At 42.3% G+C, this 20004-nt stretch overlaps 1 protein-coding gene across 1 annotated transcript; it reads right to left on the bottom strand.

The window, feature by feature from the left end:
• Positions 1-297: 297 nt before the first annotated feature.
• On the bottom strand, positions 298-9196 carry slc22a15 (solute carrier family 22 member 15). Its single transcript, XM_038991960.1, has 12 exons — positions 9044-9196; positions 7172-7315; positions 6874-7006; positions 6402-6566; positions 6109-6238; positions 5686-5922; positions 5347-5487; positions 5089-5174; positions 4901-5009; positions 4670-4742; positions 3926-4084; positions 298-2484 (listed from the first exon to the last, which is right to left on the bottom strand). The coding sequence occupies exons 1-12, from the start codon at positions 9125-9127 to the stop codon at positions 2437-2439; spliced, it is 1509 nt and encodes a 502-aa protein (XP_038847888.1). The 5' UTR covers positions 9128-9196; the 3' UTR covers positions 298-2436.
• Positions 9197-20004: the final 10808 nt, after the last annotated feature.

The raw sequence follows: 20004 nt of genomic DNA, 5'->3' as shown, positions 1-20004 counted from the left end.
TACGGTTAACTCACTCCAACTGTTTGTTGAACCGGTGGTACAGGCCAACTGCCATAATTAAAAGTGATGGGGGGAAAAAAACATTATGCGGTTACTTCTCAGTCTTTGATGAGAGCTTCTGGACGATATGGTTGATCTGGGCCTCTCCTGTCTGCGTCAATGGTGACAATCACCTCACTAGGGTAAAAGGCCAAACGTGACCTGAGTTAAGGCAGTGACCACTATAATTACTTATAACAGTATTAAGATATAAAACATTAAAATGTCGATGAAATTTACAATGCACCCTGTTCTGGGGGGGGGGGGGGGGGGGGACGGACGACACCAGACACCACTATTACCAAACATGACACGTGCAGTAATTCCATGTTCCACTGTCATTCTCATATTATACATCACAATATAATTATGCAAGCTACCATTCACAATTGGTGTTACTTGCCGTCATTAACTATTTATAACTCCAGAATCAACACAATGTAAACCAATTACCTTGAATACTGTACAAATCGTCAACACTGTCCAATATAGATATTTATACATAATCTGTATTCACATTGTAACTAGCGTATGATCTGTCCAGCAGAACACATAGAAATTATATTTATATGGAAACTGAAACAAACCATTTAAACTTCAGGGACTTGATTTATAAACGTTGCGTACACACAAAATATGCATGCCCGTTTTCACACAAAAGTTGGTATTTATACAAACTGAACTTAACATGAGAAAGTGCTATCCTCCCGCAAACTTTAGACCATGCATAGTTTCTAGTGGTTGAAGTCCTGCATTGCAAGAAAGCAAAAGTAGCCTAGTAGTAGCCTATGTGAAAATATGACGACACCTATTCATAACAAAAAACAGGTAGGCCTAGCTAAATAAGATTCTATCATTTTCCATAGGTGATAAAAGAAAAAAATATATATCAATGCATCATCACATTCTAAAATAATTTGAAATAAGGCATATATATTTTCTATTATTTATTTAATTTCCACAATCATTTCACCTTTGATGGTTTCGAAATAGCCTACAGGCCGACAACAAGTTAAGATGGGACGAATGGTAGTCTATCACTCATTTAAAATTGTACCCACTTCCCAGTAGTAAATAGATAAGCTATTTCAAGCAGCCTATTTTGCTCTATGCGATCTGAAGCGCAGTTGAACAGTATAACAGACGGTTCACAGGCTACGTCCGAGTACTGTAATGTGAAATGTGTAGTGTAGATATTTAATTTATAAAACATAATACATATCAACCATTGCAGAATAAATTCTTCACCTTCTCTGGCCATGATGAGTTTATATTCTTGTAGTAGACATACAACAAATTACCACGGGCATCTCATTTAACTGGGATTATTAGGTAGAGCAACATTTTAATAGCCTATGTATCCGACAGGGTGCGCGGTTTATAACATACAGTAGAATTTGACAGGTGAACAGACAGTTGATATTTTGCGTTGACGTGTGTAAGCTACCACTAAGGTCACTGTTTACATTTGACAGAGTAGACAATGTATCAGCATTCGCGGGCAGTGCAGCATATTTAGGTTCGGGAAAAGGATAACTAAACGATCCGTTTACAGGTCCACAAAAACATGCAATTGTTTTTGTCTTTCAGAAAATGTCAAATACCCCAAATTTACTCCACCCGAAAAACACCCATCATTAACCTTTTAACGGCCTTGTTGTCTGTATAGTTTGGAAGTATTGGAATTAGGCCAAGACGGTATCTAAAAGAAATAGCAACACAAACATTTGGCCAATCCCTCCAAAGACATGTGATCAAGGTCACCATTGCTATTTCCTTTAGATATCGTCTTGGCCTAATTCCAATACTTCCAAACTATACAGAAAATAAGGCCGTTATTGTCCTCACAAAAGGTGAATGATGGGCGTTTTTCAGGTGGAGTAAATGCTCGTTCAGTTTTATGACAGGTCTGATTTACAATGGGAAACCTGCATATGAATGGCGTGTGCCAAGTTAAACCTCAATATTTTTGTGCGTGCAGTTTTCAGAAATGGCGCACGCGGCTATTTAGTGTTAAATGTACGCAACAATTATAAATTAGGCCCCAATGACTACTTGGCAAAGTAGAAACTGAAAGCTTTGGCAGTAATTGTAGTTCTCTTCCATTTGATACCACATGATTACTTGATCAATTCACTGCGGCTAAACTGCGATTTTCACTGTAAAGTACAAAAAGTATCAGACACATACAAAGAGAGAAACAAAATAACACGAAAACATTGTAAACATATGCCGTTCCCTGTAGAAATGGACCACCATCCATCACGGCATGACCCGTCCTTGCTTCACCATGGAAACAGAGCACATCGGGTCCCTTGTGAAAGCACTTGTGTGTGGACAGGCTTCGAGAGTCTCTCCTGTCGGATTGCCTCTGACTTCTCTTGTTCAAAGAGTGAGTCACTGATTGTGGTTGGTTTTCGATTGGTCCTCTTCAAACAAGTGTGTCTGTATAACGGAACAAACCAATCCCCCAAGATACAGAATGTTAAGCAGGAATTACATTTAAGATCATTGTAAACTTGCATTTGGATAGGGGGCGTAACTAGTCTCACCTGACCATCCTTCTCAATCCCATCTCAACTATTGGAAGTCTGGAGAACATCAATACTGGATTTTCATTTGAATGGGAGCGCTGGCATTCAGAACTTGAATTTGCCCTCAGGAGAGACATTTCCTTGTTTTTCGTTTATTTTAATTTTTTTATATTTTCCTAGTGTCAGACATAGGCTTGCTAGCTTGTTTTAAAAATCATAGTCACAAACTCCGTTTGGAGCACCACCGATGCAAAACATGTGATGGGTTGCCACAATCAAACCATTCACTAGTTATACTCCACCCCTTTATATTTTCTTCCTGAGGAGAACGTCACCAGGCTTTCGAACTACAGTACAAGTAAAATTTGACACACCCACTCATTCAAGGGTTTTTATTTTTACCATTTTCTACATTGTAGAATAATAGTGAAGACATCAAAACTATGAAACATATGGAATCATGTAGTAACCAAAAAAAAGTATTAAATCGAAATACATTTTATATTTGAGATTCTTCAAAGTCGCCACCCAAATGTCAAGAACTTTTAAACGTTTCTTCAAGTGCAGTCGTAAAAACCGTCAAGCGCTATGATGAAACTGGCTCTCATAAGGACCGCCACAGGAAAGGAAGACCCCGAGTTACCTCTGTTGCAGAGGATAAGTTCATTAGTTACCAGCCTCAGAAATTGCTGCCCAAATAAATGCTTCACAGAGTTGAAGTAACAGCAACTGTTCAGAGGAGACTGCATGAAATCAGGCCTTCATGGTCAAATTGCTGCAAAGAAACCACTACTAAAAGGACACCAATAAGAGACTTGCTTGGGCCAAGAAACACGAGCAATGGACATTAGACCGGTGGAAATCTTTCCTTTGGTCTGATGAGTCCAAATTTGAGATTTTTGGTTCCAACCGCTGTATCTTTGTGAGACGCAGAGTAGGTGAACGGATGATCTCTGCATGGATAGTTCCCACCAGAGTGGAGGAAAAGCAGCCAACAATCCCTCAGCATATGTGGGAACTCCTTCAAGACTGTTGGAAAAGCATTCCAGGTGAAGCTGATTGAGAGAATGCCAAGAGTGTGCAAAGCTGTCAAAGCAACGGGTGGATCCCTGGAAGAATCTCAAATATATTTAGATATGTTTAACAATTTTGTTTGGTTACTACATGATTCCATGTGTTCTGCCATAGTTTTGATGTCTTCACTATTAGTCTACAATGTAGAAAATAGTCAAAGAAAAACCCTTGAATGAGTAGCTGTGTCCAAACTTTTGACTGGTACTGTATGTGAGAAGCTCGACGTCCGAAGCTAGGGGGTAACTTACCCAATATAATGAACAGAGTTATGATCCTACCTTGGTCTCTACAATGCGGTGGTAAGCAGGGTTGCTGAGCTCCTCCAGTGTCTCTGAGATGGGTTTGTTAAGTGTCTCAGGGAGAAGGAGACCCAGGCAGCCAGCAGAGATCCCACTGAGACAGAACACCAGGAAGGGCATAGAGGTGTGTAAGTCTCTCTGAAACACATAGCAAACAAAACACAGCTTAAGCTTGAGGGGTTCAAATAAATACCGTTCAACTGTTCTGCCTGCGGCTATGGAACCCTGACCTGTTCACCGGACGTGCTACCTGTCCCAGACCTGCTGTTTTCAACTCTCTAGAGACAGCAGGAGCAGTAGAGATACTCTTAATGATTGGCTATGAAAAGCCAACTGACATTTACTCCTGAGGTGCTAACTTGCTGCACCCTCGACAAATACTGTGATTATTATTATTTGACCATGCTTGTCATTTATGAACATTTGAACATCTTGGCCATGTTCTGTTATAATCTCCACCTGGCACAGCCAGAAGAGGACTGGCCACCCCTCATAGCCTGGTTCCTCTAGGTTTCTTCCTAGGTTTTGGCCTTTCCTAGCCACTGTGCTTCTACACCTGCATTGCTTGCTGTTTGTGGTTTTAGGCTGGGTTTCTGTACAGCACTGAGATATCAGCTGATGTAAGAAGGGCTATATAAATACATTTGATTTGATTACAATTGTGACAAAAAAAGACTGATGATTTTTGTCCCTCGTCATATTAATGATATTCTGCTGACGTACCATAGAGGGCACAAAAGGGGCCAGGATCCCTCCGACTCTGCAAGACATTGAGCAGACCCCAAGACCAGCGTTCCTGACATCAAGACAAAGCACTTAACATTAAACACCTCTCCAACATACCGTACAAAACCATATTGCATTGTGAGAATTGACACTCAAAAATGGGAGAATGGCACCCTCTACTGTACTTTATAGAAGTAATTTAGTGGGATCTGTTTGCACTGCACTCACCTTACAACAGTGGGGTACAGTTCAGTAGTGTAGACATACACTATGTTGAAAGCCGCACTGACCAACAGCTTTCCTAACAAAGCTAAAGAAGTAGCATTGAACACCGGCCCTAAATAATAAACAAATAGATTAATAAGCAAAATAATGAATCAAATCTATCTAATATACTGTAGATGGAATGCTCTTACCAGCAGTTACTGGGACCAACATAGTGCATAGACATGACAAGCCAGCTAAACCCAGAAAGCTGGCCATGGTTTTCCTTCTCCCAGCCCTAACAAACAGGCACAAATTCCAACTGTTTATCACAGCTGAGGAGAATATATGGTCTTGTGAAACTATTACGATTCAACTTCTGAATTTTTAACCATAAATCAAGACATTTATTCAGTGCACCACTGACACTTTAATTCATAGAATATCATCACAGGTGGTGAGAATCTTACCACTGCTTGTTTATGAAATAGATACAGAGAGGGTAGGCTGGGAGCTCCACTAGTCCATACATGGCAACACTGAAGTAGCGGTTCCCACTTTCCTCACTGGCATTCATGGTCAGCCCATAGTACACCAGGCTGCAGGAATACCTAAAGCACATCCACAGACAGTGTCAATCTAAGGTTGGTTATGTTTAAAGTCTTCAGTGTGAAAGGTCTTTAAAACAACATATACTGAACGTAAGCATCGTTGTGAGCTGTTGATACTATCTGTGCACTATTAATGACCTTGCAAAAAGCGAGTCCCTCTGGTTTCCCAGTGGTTCAGCTCATGATGTGCTAACTCACCAGACATACATGAGCACCACGGTTCTCCAGCGGAGCACTGTGTGGGTGAACAGGTCGAGGAAGCCAGGGCCATTGTTGCCCTGGTTACCAGTCTTGACAGAGCCAGGACACATACGGAGCTTTACTTTGGCTGCAGCATTGCTGTTCCCATTCCGCACAGCTATGTACTGCAAAACCTCCTCCGCCTTCTCCGTGTAACCACGGGAATACAGCCAGCGTGGAGACTCCGGGAGAGTCCTGCCTCAGCCAGAAAAACAAGAACAAGAAATTAAAAAAAACAGGAGACGAAAAGGTCAACTTGCTATTTGTTTCATCAGCAAACTACAGTCTCACACATGCGGTAAAATGTATTGGGAAAGGTGTCAGTAAAGGTTCTAATGCAATTGCTTTCTTGGAATAATCATCCTAAAAAAAGTTACTTACACACAAAGTAGAAAAAACAGGACGCCAGGAGAATTAGCTGCTGTTGCCAGGGTACGCCATGGTCTGATATAGTAGCCAAGGGCACCAAACAGGGCAATACCCACAGCAAAGGTCATATTAGTCAAGGTCCCTGAAAAACAAACACCAGAGACAACTTTTAAAATACTTTCCAATAGTGTCAGACCACTTTCTTATGTCGACAGACTGACTACAATTGACCCTTTGTCCAATCCTAGTCCCACCTTCCTTAGTTACTGTAGCTGGTAAACATTTGTCATAATGATTATTTGTACCTGTCATGGCCCAGTAGGCCTTGCCCACATACTCCTGGGTGAGCACAAAACAGACGAGGGACATACCCCCATTCATCAGACCCACCAGCAGGCGCGACAACGCAAACACCTCATAGCTGGGAGCAAAGGCTGTGGCATAGCCAAACACCACCTCAAAGAACAGAGCTGAGAGAGAGAGAAACAGAGAGCAAAAAAGTTGGTTTGTCAAAGAGAAAGTTGCTAAAAGAGCATGTTATCAATGATGTAGCAGTCCACAAGCAAAATGTTTTTTTTTAAATTATGAATGATGAGGCCTAACCATAGCTCTCAGATGTTTACCAGTGACACTATTAGCTGGGCTGAAAAGTAGCCTGCAAGGAAGCAGGTCAGAACAACATTTCCTAATGGCTGCTATATCATATCAGCCAGTCAAATATTTTAGAGGATATGGATTAAGATCAAAATATGAAAAGTTGTGAACCTCATTTGTCACCTGTTAGGAAGACTGGTTTCCTTCCAATCTTGTCAGAGAGGGGTCCAAAAAACACATTTCCAATCAAGACCCCAGCAAAGAACAAAGAGCCTGCCAAGCTGACCTTGTAAGCCTGTTGCTTTAGAAGGAACCACTAAGAGAAAAGGAAGGAAAGAGACAGGAAGATGGCATTCATATATTATCATTGTGTAGATTATTTTTTAAATGTGTTAAATTCCTTACACAGGTGTGAATGACGCTACATTCTCAAGCACGGCACATTTTTGCTCCTATTGAATCATGAACGGTGACCGCTCACCTCCGTCACGATGGAGTTGACATCCTCTGTAAATGTAACGTGTTTGATGAGCTCCTCATAGTTGGAGTGGTCACCTTGTTCAATGTGGTATTCTGGTATAGCGCCAATGAGCACAATGAGCATGGACTGGCATGCCATATACACCTGGAAAACAAAACCAAGCTGAGTGCCAAGCAAGTAATAAAGACCTAGCTACCCAAGTGATCTATCCATCAATGGTATTTAATTAGCTATCGCCTTTCACACATTCTGCAATTGAACAGCCTGACCTGCTCAAATCCTCTGAAATTCCGGAGATTGGCATGGCAGAGCTGGGGAGCTCGGAGGTACCGGAACGCATAAAAAATAACCCACCTTTATAATAAAGCATTGAATGTATATCAACACATTTGCCGAGTGACATAGGGCAGAAGAGTAGAGCCACTTACAGATGTTACACACATGGGGGACATTATTTTTGGGGCCTTTATAGGCGCATTTCATGCAATTCTTCGTCATTTTACATGACAATCTTTTTTTAATGCCGCGTTCAAAACGGGGAACACGGAGCTGGAAAATCTCCGACTTCAGTACGTTTAAGTCAACTGGGAAATAGGGAAAAACAAGCTCCGACTGGGAAAATTTGTTTGGGACTTTTATCTAAACTCGGAATTCCAAGTGGGGAACTACCTGAAGATGGATCACTGACGTCATGATTCGACCTCGTTTCCTCCCCGAGTTACCAGTTTTCTTGAAAGAACCATTATACCGCACAAATGATCGAAATGACAAGCTACTTTGACACCGAAACTGAGATCAGTGAAAACGACCTTGTCTTGAATCCATCAATTTCCTAGGCCTAGATTTATGGAGACAATGAGGAAATTATATTTCAAAAAATGCTTTAGTTTCACCCAATGATATGCAGCTCACTCGCTGGTGATGGCATATTAGTGATCGCGTTTATTAGAATTTTTACATTGCAAAAAGTTACAATTATCGTTTATGCCACTAGAGGTAAAGTATTCAACCAAATAGGTTCCGGAACGACAGCCACAGGTGTCAGATCCTGTTCCGGCAGTCATTTAGCAAATGCTCTTATCCAAAGCGACTTACAGGAGCAATTAGGGTTAAGTGCCTTGCTCAAGGGCAGAGACATTTTCCAACTAGCCGGCTCAGAGATTCGAACCAGCAACCTTTCGGTTATTGGCCCAACGGTCTTAACCGCTAAGTTACCGGTTGTGAAGGAAGTTGTCATGGTAAGTGAATTTGTGTTTATACAAGTCCTTCCGCTCTCACCTACCGTCCACCAATCATGTCAATGCAGAGCTACATGAGACCTCATTTTTACAAAATTTGAGATGCGCATGGCGATGCGGTGCTCAATTTGTCCTCTGCGTGCCTCCAGAGACTTGGCAATTGCGTCACACACCCATACAGCGCCTCCGAAAACATTTTCGGATCAAGCATAAATTGGCTCTTAGATATTGGGTTATAGGATAAACCATTTGTCATATTTCATTTATAAGTTATATTCTTCAAGAACTGAGTAAAATTAATTAATGGCCATTAAACAGCAGGAAATATTGCAGACTGTGGCTTTAATGGGTATGCAAATGACGGTAGAGATAGCTAGCTAGGATTCAGCAAGCTACTTCAAAGCTTCTGTGATTTCATTATCTAGCCAAATAACGTTAGCTAAGTAGTTTAGCTATGGCTCGATAACAATAACAGCGAGACTACTAGCTGGCTTGCCCCACACTAAGTTTGACGACATACTATAATGCATTCAGAAAATATAGTAAATGTATTAGATTGCTAGCTAATACAGCTAACTAGCTGTGGGTGGCATACGTTTTCCACGGAAAAAAAGGAAAGTTAATAAAAACAAACCTGTAGCAACACAAGAACCAACACCATCTGCTTCTGATATGATCCGAATTCTCCGACTAGTTGAAATGCCTCTTCTAAATCCATTCCAAGAGGAAACAATATTCAAGCACATCACACCAATTTGACAGACTACGCAAACATCATTTCGCAGACGTGGATTACTATCACATGTTATCATATAGGGAAGCGGATTGGTCAACAGAATACGGCGCATGCGCAGCAGTAACCAATTGGGCGAATTCGTTCTGAACGTATCCGGCGGATGGAATGGATAAACTGTGATCAATTGGAGGCTAAAGAAATGAGCGTATAGAACTCTGAGATAGCCTCCAGGCAGTGGCGACCCATCATTCAGGGCAGGTTTTGAGCCCCACATTTTTAGCATGTTATTTTGGCATTTATACGTGTCACATATCAGTTTGCAATAAATGTAAAAAAAAAAAAAAAAAAACATTAAGTTAATAAAGCTGCATACAAACTTGGTCCCTTTTTTATTCCTTGAGTAAGCCACCTCAAAATGCTGGTGTTTTAGCCTAGCTCTGTGCTTTCAAATCAAATCAAATTTTATTGTCCACATACACATGTTTAGCAGATGTTATTGCGGGTGTAGCAAAATGCTTGTAATGCTTTTTCCGAGTTCTGTGGTGATGGGGCAGCCAGCGGAAAATATGGAGCGTAGGGGTTGGTAATGTTCTCTAGTTGCGCCGTGATTGGCTCAGTGTTCTGTCACTCATGGGGACACTACGACACCGCAAAATCTAAGGGTAGAGCTAAAAAATTCATGCCCCTTCGGTGCTGCCATAGAATTACATTAGAAGTGCCCATCAAAGAAGGCTCAAGGTCAATGGCCACAGATAAAATTACGTCAAATCACATTATACAGTGGCAAGCAAAATTATGTGAACCCTTTGGAATTACCTGGAATTCTGCATAAATTGGTCATAAAATTTGATCTGAGTCAAATCAAATCAAATAGTATTGGTCACATACACATGGTTAGCAAATGTTAATGCGAGTGTAGTGAAATGCTTGTATTTCTAGTTCCGACAGTGCAGTAATATCGAACAAGTAATCTAACAATTTCACAACAACTACCTTATACACACAAGTGTAAAGGGATGAATAAGAATATGTACATAAATATATGGATGAGTGATGGCCAAACGGCATATGCAAGATGCAGTAGATGGTATAGAGTACAGTATATACATATGAGATGAGTAATGTAGGGTATGTAAACATTATATAAACTGGCATTCTTTAAAGTGACTAGTGATACATTTATTACATCTAATTATTAAAGTGGCTTGAGATTTGAGTCTGTATGTTGGTGTAACGGATGTGAAATGGCTAACTAGTTAGCGGGTACGCGCTACTAGCATTTCAATCAGTTACGTCGCTTGCTCTGAGACTTAAGTAGGGTTTCCCCTTGCTCTGCAAGGGCCGTGGCTTTTGTGGAGCGATGGGTAACGATGCTTCGTGGGCGACCGTTGTTGATGTGTGCAGAGGGTCCCTGGTTCGCGCCCGTGTCGGGGCGAGGGGGCGGTTTAAAGTTATACTGTTACATTGATGCTGTTGACCCGGATCACTGGTTGCTGCGGAAAAGGAGGAGGTTGAAAGGGGGGTGAGTGTAACGGATGTGAAATGGCTAGCTAGTTAGCGGGTACGCGCTACTAGCATTTCAATCAGTTACGTCGCTTGCTCTGAGACTTAAGTAGGGTTTCCCCTTGCTCTGCAAGGGCCGCGGCTTTTGTGGAGCGATGGGTAACGACGCTTCGTGGGTGTCAGTTGTTGATGTGTGCAGAGGGTCCCTGGTTCGCGCCCGTGTCGGGGCGAGGGGGCGGTTTAAAGTTATACTGTTACATTGGCAGCAGCCACTCAATGTTAGTGATGGCTGTTTAACAGTCTGATGGCCTTGAGACAGAAGCTGTTTTTCAGTCTCTCGGTCCCAGCTTTGATGCACCTGTACTGACCTCGCCTTCTGGATGATAGCGGGGTGAACAGGCAGTGGCTAGGGTGGTTGTTGTCCTTGATGATCTTTTTGGCCTTCCTGTGACATCGGCTGGTGTAGGTGTCCTGGAGGGCAGGTAGTTTGCCCCTGGTGATGCGTTGTGCAGACCGCACTACCCTCTGGAGAGCCTTACGGTTGTGGGCGGAGCAGTTGCCGTACCAGGCTGTGATACAGCCCGACAGAATGCTCTCGGTTGTGCATCTGTAAAGGTTTGTGAATGTTTTTGGTGACAAGCCAAATTTCTTCAGCCTCTTGAGGTTGAAGAGGCGCTACTGCGCCTTCTTCACTACGCTGTCTGTGTGGGTGGACCATTTCAGTTTGTCCGTGATGTGTACGCTGAGGAACTTAAAACCTTCCACCTTCTCCACTACTGTCCCGTCGATGTGGATAGGGGGGTGCTCTCTCTGCTGTTTCCTGAAGTCCACGATCATCTCCTTTGTTTTGTTGATGTTGAGTGTGAGGTTATTTTCCTGACATCACACTCCGAGGGCCCTCACTTCCTCCCTGTAGGCCGTCTCGTCGTTGTTGGTAATCAAGCCTACCACTGTAGTGTCGTCTGCAAACTTTATGATTGAGTTGGAAGCGTGCATGGCCACGCAGTCATGGGTGAACAGGGAGTACAGGAGAGGGCTGAGAATGCACCCTTGTGGGGCCCCACAACAACAGACAAACACAGTTTGCTTAAACTAATAACACACAAACAATTATACGTTTTCATGTCTCTATTGAACACTGTGTAAACATTCACAGTGCAGGGTGGGAAAAGTACGTGATCCCTTAGATTTATTAACTGGTTGACCCTCCTTTGGCAGCAATAACCTCAACCAAACGTTTTCTGTAGTTGTGGATCAGACCTGCACAACAGTCAGGAGGAATTTTGGACCATTCCTCTTTACAAAACTGTTTCACATCATCAATATTCTTGGGATGTCTGGTGTGAACCTCTCTCGAGGTCATACCACAGCATCTCAATTGAGTTGAGGTCAAGACTCTGACTGGGCCACTGCAGAAGGCATATTTTCTTCTGTTGAAGCCATTCTGTTGTTGATTTAATTCTGTGTTTTGGGTTGTTGTCCTGTTGCATCACCCAACTTATGTTGAGCTTCAATTAGCGGACAGATATCCTTACATTCTCCTGCAAAATGTCTTGATAAACTTGGAAATTCATTTTTCTGTCGATGATAGCAAACATTTCCAGGCCCTGAGACAGCAAAGCAGCCCCAAGCCATGATGCTCCCTCCACCATACTGTACAGTTGGGATGAGGTTTTGATGTTGGAGTGCTGTGCCTTTTTTTCTCTACACATAGTGTTGTGTGTTCCTTCCAAATAACTGAACTTTAGTTTCATTTTTTGCCAGTAGCACTGCTGAACATCCAGGTGCTCTTTTGCGAACTTCAGACGTGCAGAAATGTTTTCTTTTGGACAGCAGTGGCTTCTTCCGTAGTGTTCTCCCATGAACACCATTCTTGTTTAGTGTTTCACGTATCGTGTTCCAGAGATTTCTGTAAGTCTTTAGCTGACACTCTAGGATTCTTCTTAACCTCATTGAGCATTCTGCGCTGTGCTCTGGCAGTCATCTTTGCAGGACAGCCCCTCATAGGGAGAGTAGCAACAGTGCTGAACTTTCTCTATTTATATACAATTTGTCTTACAGTGGACTGATAAACATCAAGGCTTTTGGAGATACTTTTATAAGTCTTTCCAGCTTTATACAAGTCAAAACAACTGGAAAGTCGGAACTAGGAAATCTGACTTCAGTGAGTTCAAGACAACTGAGGACTCGGGAAAAAACGAGCTCCAACTAGGAAAATACGTTTTGAACGGTCATCCAACTCGGAATTGCAAGTCGGGAACTCTGGCCTCTTTCTAGAGCTCTGACCTGAAGATCACTGATGTCATCATGATTCAACCTTGTTTTTTCCGAGTTCCCAGTTGTCTTGAAAGCACTATAAATCCAGAGAATGCCAGACTTTGATGACAAAGTGTCAACACAAGATTTCCCCACGAAGGACCGCTGCGCTGTTCAAGTGAGCACAGCACAACAAGGTGAGTCCAAAAATGTCTTGTATGCTGCTGCATAAATGATGTAATATCCCAGGGGTATACTATCTGTAGCTAAGAAAATAATACTAAGTGTATGTTGTGTAGTAAGCTGTTATTAACCCATGTGCCTCACCCTAATAATTTGGTCACTTTTCCCCTCATAATTTAGCCTACTGTTCTGACTTGGTGGTGCACATGTAGCCTATAGCCTGTTTTAGAGAAATGTAATCTTCGATTATTGTAAGAGCTTTCATTGTCTGCTTATATGCCCCATTTATTTATCCAACGGTTCTGACTTGCTGTACAGGGAGAATACTGTAAGAACGGCCCATGTTCTGAATTATGTCGCTGTACATTTCAAAAGTGCTGAGCAAATAGTTATATTGACTATGTCCGTCCTAGCTCGCTCATTAATGTCTTAATTGAAATTACAAATGACCTCTTATCCGCTCGTCGTGACCTTATGCCATAGTTTGTACATCTAAATTATTCATAGAAACCACATTTGTTTAAGCAAGTCAGCCATATCAGCTGTTTTTTTAAAAGGCAGTAACGGAGGCTGAATGAACTGTTTTACTGTCAGACAAGCCTCAGCTGATAACCAGGTGTAGCAGTGGTAAGGTGTTGGGACTGCTGTTGGGACAGTTTTATTTAGACCCAAACAGTTTGTGGGCACCGTTTGAATGCAATTAATGTCTTGTTTACTGTTGTGTAGTGGCTTTGCTGGCATGCATCCACCCATTTTTGGGGGGTAGTTTGCCCCACCAAGATTTACATGCTAAAATCAGCGCTGGATCCAGGCACATGCTCATTGTTCACATTGAGCACTCAAAACTATATATATTTTTTGAAATGTTACAAAACTCGTAATGGTAATGTAATAAACCAAAACGTGTTTCTTACAAGTGTAGCAGGTTGTTAACTCCGCAAACAACGTTTCCAGTCCGAGAATGGTAAATGACGAATTAATTAATACATGCATTAACAGAAATCAATGTAACCAAATAACGGGGGATTAACAGTACATTTCCTAGGCCTATTAGTGGCATATGTAATGGGGAATTGATCAAAAACAAAACAATCAAAGGGTAAACATTTCACACAATGAAACATGAATGCACAAGAATTGGCGGGAGACAGCTGAGTGCATTCTGGAGAGACTCACCATATCTTAGCCACACACCCCTGACAGTCACAACTCAATCAGTTAGACCTATTGCCACACTCACTACCCAAATTGCGGTCTTCCCAAGTAGGCATAGGCCAACACGTTTGTGATTTGAATCAATTCACAGCAAAACATTTTTAAAGAAGCTAATGATCATCTGTAGCTAAGTAATACTTCCTGGTGAAGTATCTTGAATGATTTTATTTAAACAGGAGTAATTATAGCCTATACTTTTGGCGAAATACCAATTCTCTTTAGGGGAATCCAGCTACTAACAGTGCACTGTGCACCCGCCAATTTTCCTTTCCAATTCGCAAGAGGCTGAAACCAGAGATCTGTATATAATGACGAAATGCTCATATATCCGCAATGGGAGTCTTTGTTCCAAAAGCGGGAAGGCAGCAGTGTTGCCAATTTAGCGACTTTGTCGCTATATTTGGCGAGGATTCAGACTCCTCTAGCGACACATTTTCAAAAAATCGACTAGCGACAAATCTAGCGACTTTTTCTGGTGTTATTGGAGACTTTTGGAGACTCTGACGTGAAAGCACGTATCGTTCTTCCTCTTCTCAACAAGCAGCCCCGTCCCAAAGCACTCACAGGCGGCCCAGTCCCTCCCGGGTCCAGTCAGAGCAGGAGATGTTCACCCCTCCGCGTCCAGACTGCAAATGAATCGTGCAGCGGGAAGCGGCCTCTGGCTGATCCCGCCCTGGCTTACATAAAAAACGTTTTTTTTTACCTGAATTAGTGCCAGACTAGTTACCATAATTTTCTCACATTGCCATTGACAGTTTTTTCTATTGTCTCGTTTTGGTCCATTTAGACTGTACAAAAAAAAAAAAAATGTTATGGTTAAAAATGTTCATGTTTGACTGTGACTTGTTGTGGACTCCTAAGTGGACCATAAGGTTAAAAACCAAACTAAATTAAGAAAACTAAACTAAAATACAAAACCCCCCAAAATTAAATAAAATAAAAAACTAAGTAACTCCGCCAGTGTCTCTTTTGGGTCACTTTTGCCGGTCCCAAGCTAGGATAAAGGAGGAGGGTTGGAATTGTGACATAAAAAAAACAAGAATCGACAGAATAAAGTTCATTTGTAGTTCTAAACATATTTAGGGTGTTTTTTACTCACTTTTTGTCTCTCCCACGACGTTATTCCTTTCTCCTACAGCGTCCATCACAAATACATGCACATGGTCAATTATGCAAATTAGGCGATGACATCATATAGCGACTTCTAGCGACTTTTAGGACAGCCAATAGCTACTTTCCTTACTGAGGAGTTGGCAACACTGGAAGGCAGGCGACAAGCTTAGGTCTGCATATTATGCACATGGAAAAGCGTTGGGCTTATTCTGGACACATTTTGGCGAGTGAGTTCTCTCGTTTCGCCTCTTCCTATCTGCCGAAACGACACTATATTACCAAAAGTATGTGGACACCTGCTCGTCGAACAACTTATTCCAAAATCAAGGGCATTAATATGGAGTTGGTCCCTCTTTTGCTGCTATAACAGCCTCCACTCTTCTGGGAAGGCTTTCCACTAGATGTTGTAACATTGCTGTGGGGACTTGCTTCCATTCAGCCACAAGATAATTAGTGAGGTCGGCACTGATGTTGGGCGATTAGGCCTGGCTCGCTGTCGGCGTTCCAATTCCTCCCAAAGGTGTTTTATGGGGTTGAGGTCAGGGCTCTGTGCAGGTCAGTCAAATTGTTCCACACCGATCTCTACAAACCATTTCTGTATGGACCTCGCTTTGTGCACGGGGGCATTATCATGCTGAAACAGGAAAGGACCATTATACAGTTGAAGTCGGAAGTTTACATACACCTCAGCCAAATACATTTAAACTCAGTTTTTCCACAATTCCTGACATTTAATCCGAGTAAAAATTCCTCATTTTAGGTCAGTTAGGATCACCACTTTATTTTAAGAATGTGAATGTCAGAATAATAATAGAGAGAATGATTTATTTCAGCTTTTATTTATTTCATTACATTCCCAGTGGGTCAGAAGTTTACATACACTCAATTAGTATTTGGTAGCATTGCCTTTAAATTGTTTAACTTGGGTAAAATGTTTCAGGTAGCCTTCCACAAGCTTCCCACAAGAAGTTGGGTGAATTTTGGCCCATTTCTCCTGACAGAGCTGGTGTAACTGAGTCAGGTTTGTAGGCCTCCTTGGTCGCACAAGCTTTTTCAGTTCTGCCCACACATTTTCTATGGGATTGAGGTCTGGGCTTTGTGATGGCCACTCCAATACCTTGACTTTGTTGTCCTTAAGCCATTTTGCCACAACTTTGGAAGTATGCTTGGGGTCATTGTCCATTTGGAAGACCCATTTGTGACCAAGCTTTAACTTCCTGACGGATGTCTTGAGATGTTGCTTCAATATATCCACATAATTTTCCTCCCTCATGATGCCATCTATTTTGTGACGTGCACCAGTCCCTCCTGCAGCAAAGCACCCCCACAACATGATGCTGCCACCCCCGTGCTTCACGGTTGGGATGGTGTTCTTTGGCTTGCAAGCATCCCCCTTTTTCCTCCAAACATAATGGTCATTATGGCCAAACAGTTCTATTTTTGTTTAATCAGACCAGAGGCAGGAAACTGACTTGTTGGAAAGGTGCCATCCTATGACGGTGCCACGTTGTAAGTCACTTAGCTCTTAAGTAAGGCCATTCTACTGCCAATGTTTGTCTATGGAGATCACATGGCTGTGTGCTCGATTTAATACACCTGTCACTAACGGGTGTGGCTGAAATAGTCTAATCCACTAATTGGAAGGGGTGTCCCAATAATTTTGTATATGCAGTGCTATCGGAAATTATTCAGACTGATTGCCTTTTTCCACATTTTGTTACGTTACAGTCTCTCTAAAATTGAAATTGTTTTCCTCAGCAATCTATTCACAATAGCCCATAATGACAAAAATGACAATTTTTAGGGCTAATTTATTAAAAATGAAAAACAGAAATACATCATTTAAACAAGTATTCAGACCCTTTGCTATGAAACTCAAAATTGAGCTAAGGTGCATCCTGTTTCCATTGATTATCCTTGATATGTTTCTATAACGTGATAAGAATCCACCTGTGGTAAATTCAATTGATTGGACATGATTTGGAAAGGCACACACCTGTCTATATAAGGTCCCACAGTTGACAGTGCATGTCAGAGTAAAAACCAAGCTATGAGGTTGAAGGAATAATCCGTAGAGCTCCGAGACAGGATTGTGTTGAGGCACAGATCTGGGGAAGGGTACCAAAATATTTCTGCAGCATTGAAGGTCCCTAAGAACAGTCGCCTCCATCATTCTTAAATGGAAGAGGTTTGGAACCACCAAGACTCCTTCTAGAACTGGCCAAACTGAGCAATCAGGGGAGAACGGCCTTGGTCAGGGAGGTGACCAAGAACCCGATGGTTACTCTGACAGAGCTCCAGAGTTCTTCTGTGGAGATGGGAGAACCTTCCAGAAGGACAACGATCTCTGCAGCACTCCACCAATCAGGCCTTTATGGTAGAGTGGCCAGATGGAAGCCACTCCTCAGTAAAAGGCACATGGCAGCCCGCTTGGAGTTTGCCAAAAGGCACCTAAAAGATTCTCAGACCATGAGAAACAAGATTCTCTGGTCTGATGAAACCAAGATTGAACTGTCTGGAGGAAACCTGGCACCATCCCTACGGTGAAAAATGGTGGTGGCAACATAATCATGCTGTGGGGATGTTTTTCAGCGGCAGGGACTGGGAGACTAGTCAGGATTGAGGGAAAGATGAACGGAGCAAAGTACAGAGAAATCCTTGATGAAAACCTGCTCCAGAGCGTTCAGGACCTCAGACTGAGGCAAAGGTTCACCTTCCAACAAGACAACAACCCTAAGCACACAGCCAAGACAAGGCAGCAGTGGCTTTGGGACAAGTCTCTGAATGTCCTTGAGTGGCACAGCCAGAGACCGGACTTGAACCCGATTGTACATCTCTGGAGAGACCTGAAAAACAGGAAACAGCAGAGTACACGCCTATCCACATCGACAGGACCACAGTTGAGAAGGTGAAAAGCTTTTAAGTTCCTCGGCGTACACGTCACCGACGATCTGAAATGGTCCACCCACACAGATAGTGTGGTGAAGAAGGCGCAACAGCATCTCTTCAACCTCAGGTTGCTCACAAACGTTTACAGATGCACAATTGAGAGCATCCTGTCGGGCTCTATCACCGCCTGGTACGGCAACTGCACTGCCCGCAACCGCAGGGTTCTCCAGAGGGTGGTGCGGTCTGCCCAACGCATCACCGGGGGCACACTGCCTGCACTCCAGGACACCTACAGCACCAGATGTCACAGGGAGACCAAAAAGATCAAGGACATCAACCACCCGAGCCACAGCCTGTTCACACCGCTACCATCCAGAAGGTGAGGTCAGTACAGGTGCATCAAAGCTGGGACTGCGAGACTAAAAAACTGCTTTTATCTCAAGGCCATCAGACTGTTAAATAGCCATCACTAGCCGGCCACCACCCGGTTACTCAACCCTGCACCTTTGAGGCTGCTGCCCTATATACATTGATATGGAATCACTGGTCACTTTAATAACGGAACTAGTCACTTTAATAATGTTTACGTACAGCTTTACTCATTTCATAGGTATATACTGTATTCTATTCTACTGTATTTTGGTCAATGCCTCTCCGACATTGCTTGTCCTAATATTCATATTTCTTAATTCCATTCTTTTACTTTTAGATTTGTGTGTATTGTAGTGAATTGTTAGATATTACTGCACTGTTGGAGCTAGGAACACAAGCATTTCACTACACCCGCAATAACATCAGCTAAATATGTGATACTTTGCAAAAATTAACAAAAAAGTTTTTGCTTTGTCATTATGGGGTCTTGTGTGTAGATTGAGGGGAAAAAACAATTTCACCAATTTTAGAATAAGGCTAACGTAACAAAATGTGGAAAAAGTCAAGTGGTCGGAATACTTTCCCAATGCACTGTAGTGCGTCACCCAAGAAAGAGAAACAGAGCCCCACTATAGCCCATTTATCTGATGCAGTCTGGCCAGAAATATTTTGAACAAAAATATAAACACAAGTAAAGTTTTGGTCCCATGTTTCATGATCCGAAATAAAAAACTCCAGAAATGTTCAATACGCACAATTGTATTAGTAGTCAATAATATTACTGTAGATATTGCCTCCTAATATTGTACAATCGGTGTGTCGCTTCACTGGCCTGGGATATTGTTTGAATTCAAGACCAGATTGATCTCAATTTGTCAGTGTCAAAGTTACCACTCATTTCAGTCATGTGTGTGGGTTTAAAAAAGATTCAGCTAAGGTCTATCATGTCAATGATGTGGAAACAAAATATGCCTACAAAGAAATGCTAGTTTGTTAACACCACCTGCTTTAAGTCGCAAGCGTAACAGTTACTCAAGATTTAAATGCATATTCCCATTCAAATTATTGGCATGCAGTTTGACATTTCAACAGTAAAACGTGAAGAATTATCGAGACATGGTGTGGGCATATAGGTAGACGTTGCAATTGGAGGATGCATTTTAAGCACCTAGTCTAGAATTAAGCAATTAGGCACAAGGGGGGTGTGGTATATGGCTAATATACCACAGCTAAGGGCTGTTCTAAAGCACGACCCAACACGGTGTGCCTGGATACAGCCCTTAGCCGTGGTATATTGGCAATTATACCACAAACCCCTGATGTGCCTT

The sequence above is a fragment of the Salvelinus namaycush genome, chromosome 4, assembly GCF_016432855.1.
Source record: "Salvelinus namaycush isolate Seneca chromosome 4, SaNama_1.0, whole genome shotgun sequence".
In the NCBI taxonomy this organism is placed as follows: Eukaryota; Metazoa; Chordata; class Actinopteri; order Salmoniformes; family Salmonidae; genus Salvelinus; species Salvelinus namaycush.
Note: the sequence above shows the minus strand (reverse complement) of the source record. Positions and strands in the feature narration are given on the sequence as shown.

Excerpts from the sequence above, each read along its gene's own strand:
- slc22a15 (XM_038991960.1), bottom strand. The coding sequence starts at position 9,127 with ATGGATTTAGAAGAGGCATTTCAACTAGTCGGAGAATTCGGATCATAT. Across the intron at positions 6,567-6,873 it reads GAAACCAGTCTTCCTAACAG|CTCTGTTCTTTGAGGTGGTG; the intron begins GTGACAAATGAG and ends TCTCTCTCTCAG. Across the intron at positions 6,239-6,401 it reads GGCCTACTGGGCCATGACAG|GGACCTTGACTAATATGACC; the intron begins GTACAAATAATC and ends TTTGTTTTTCAG.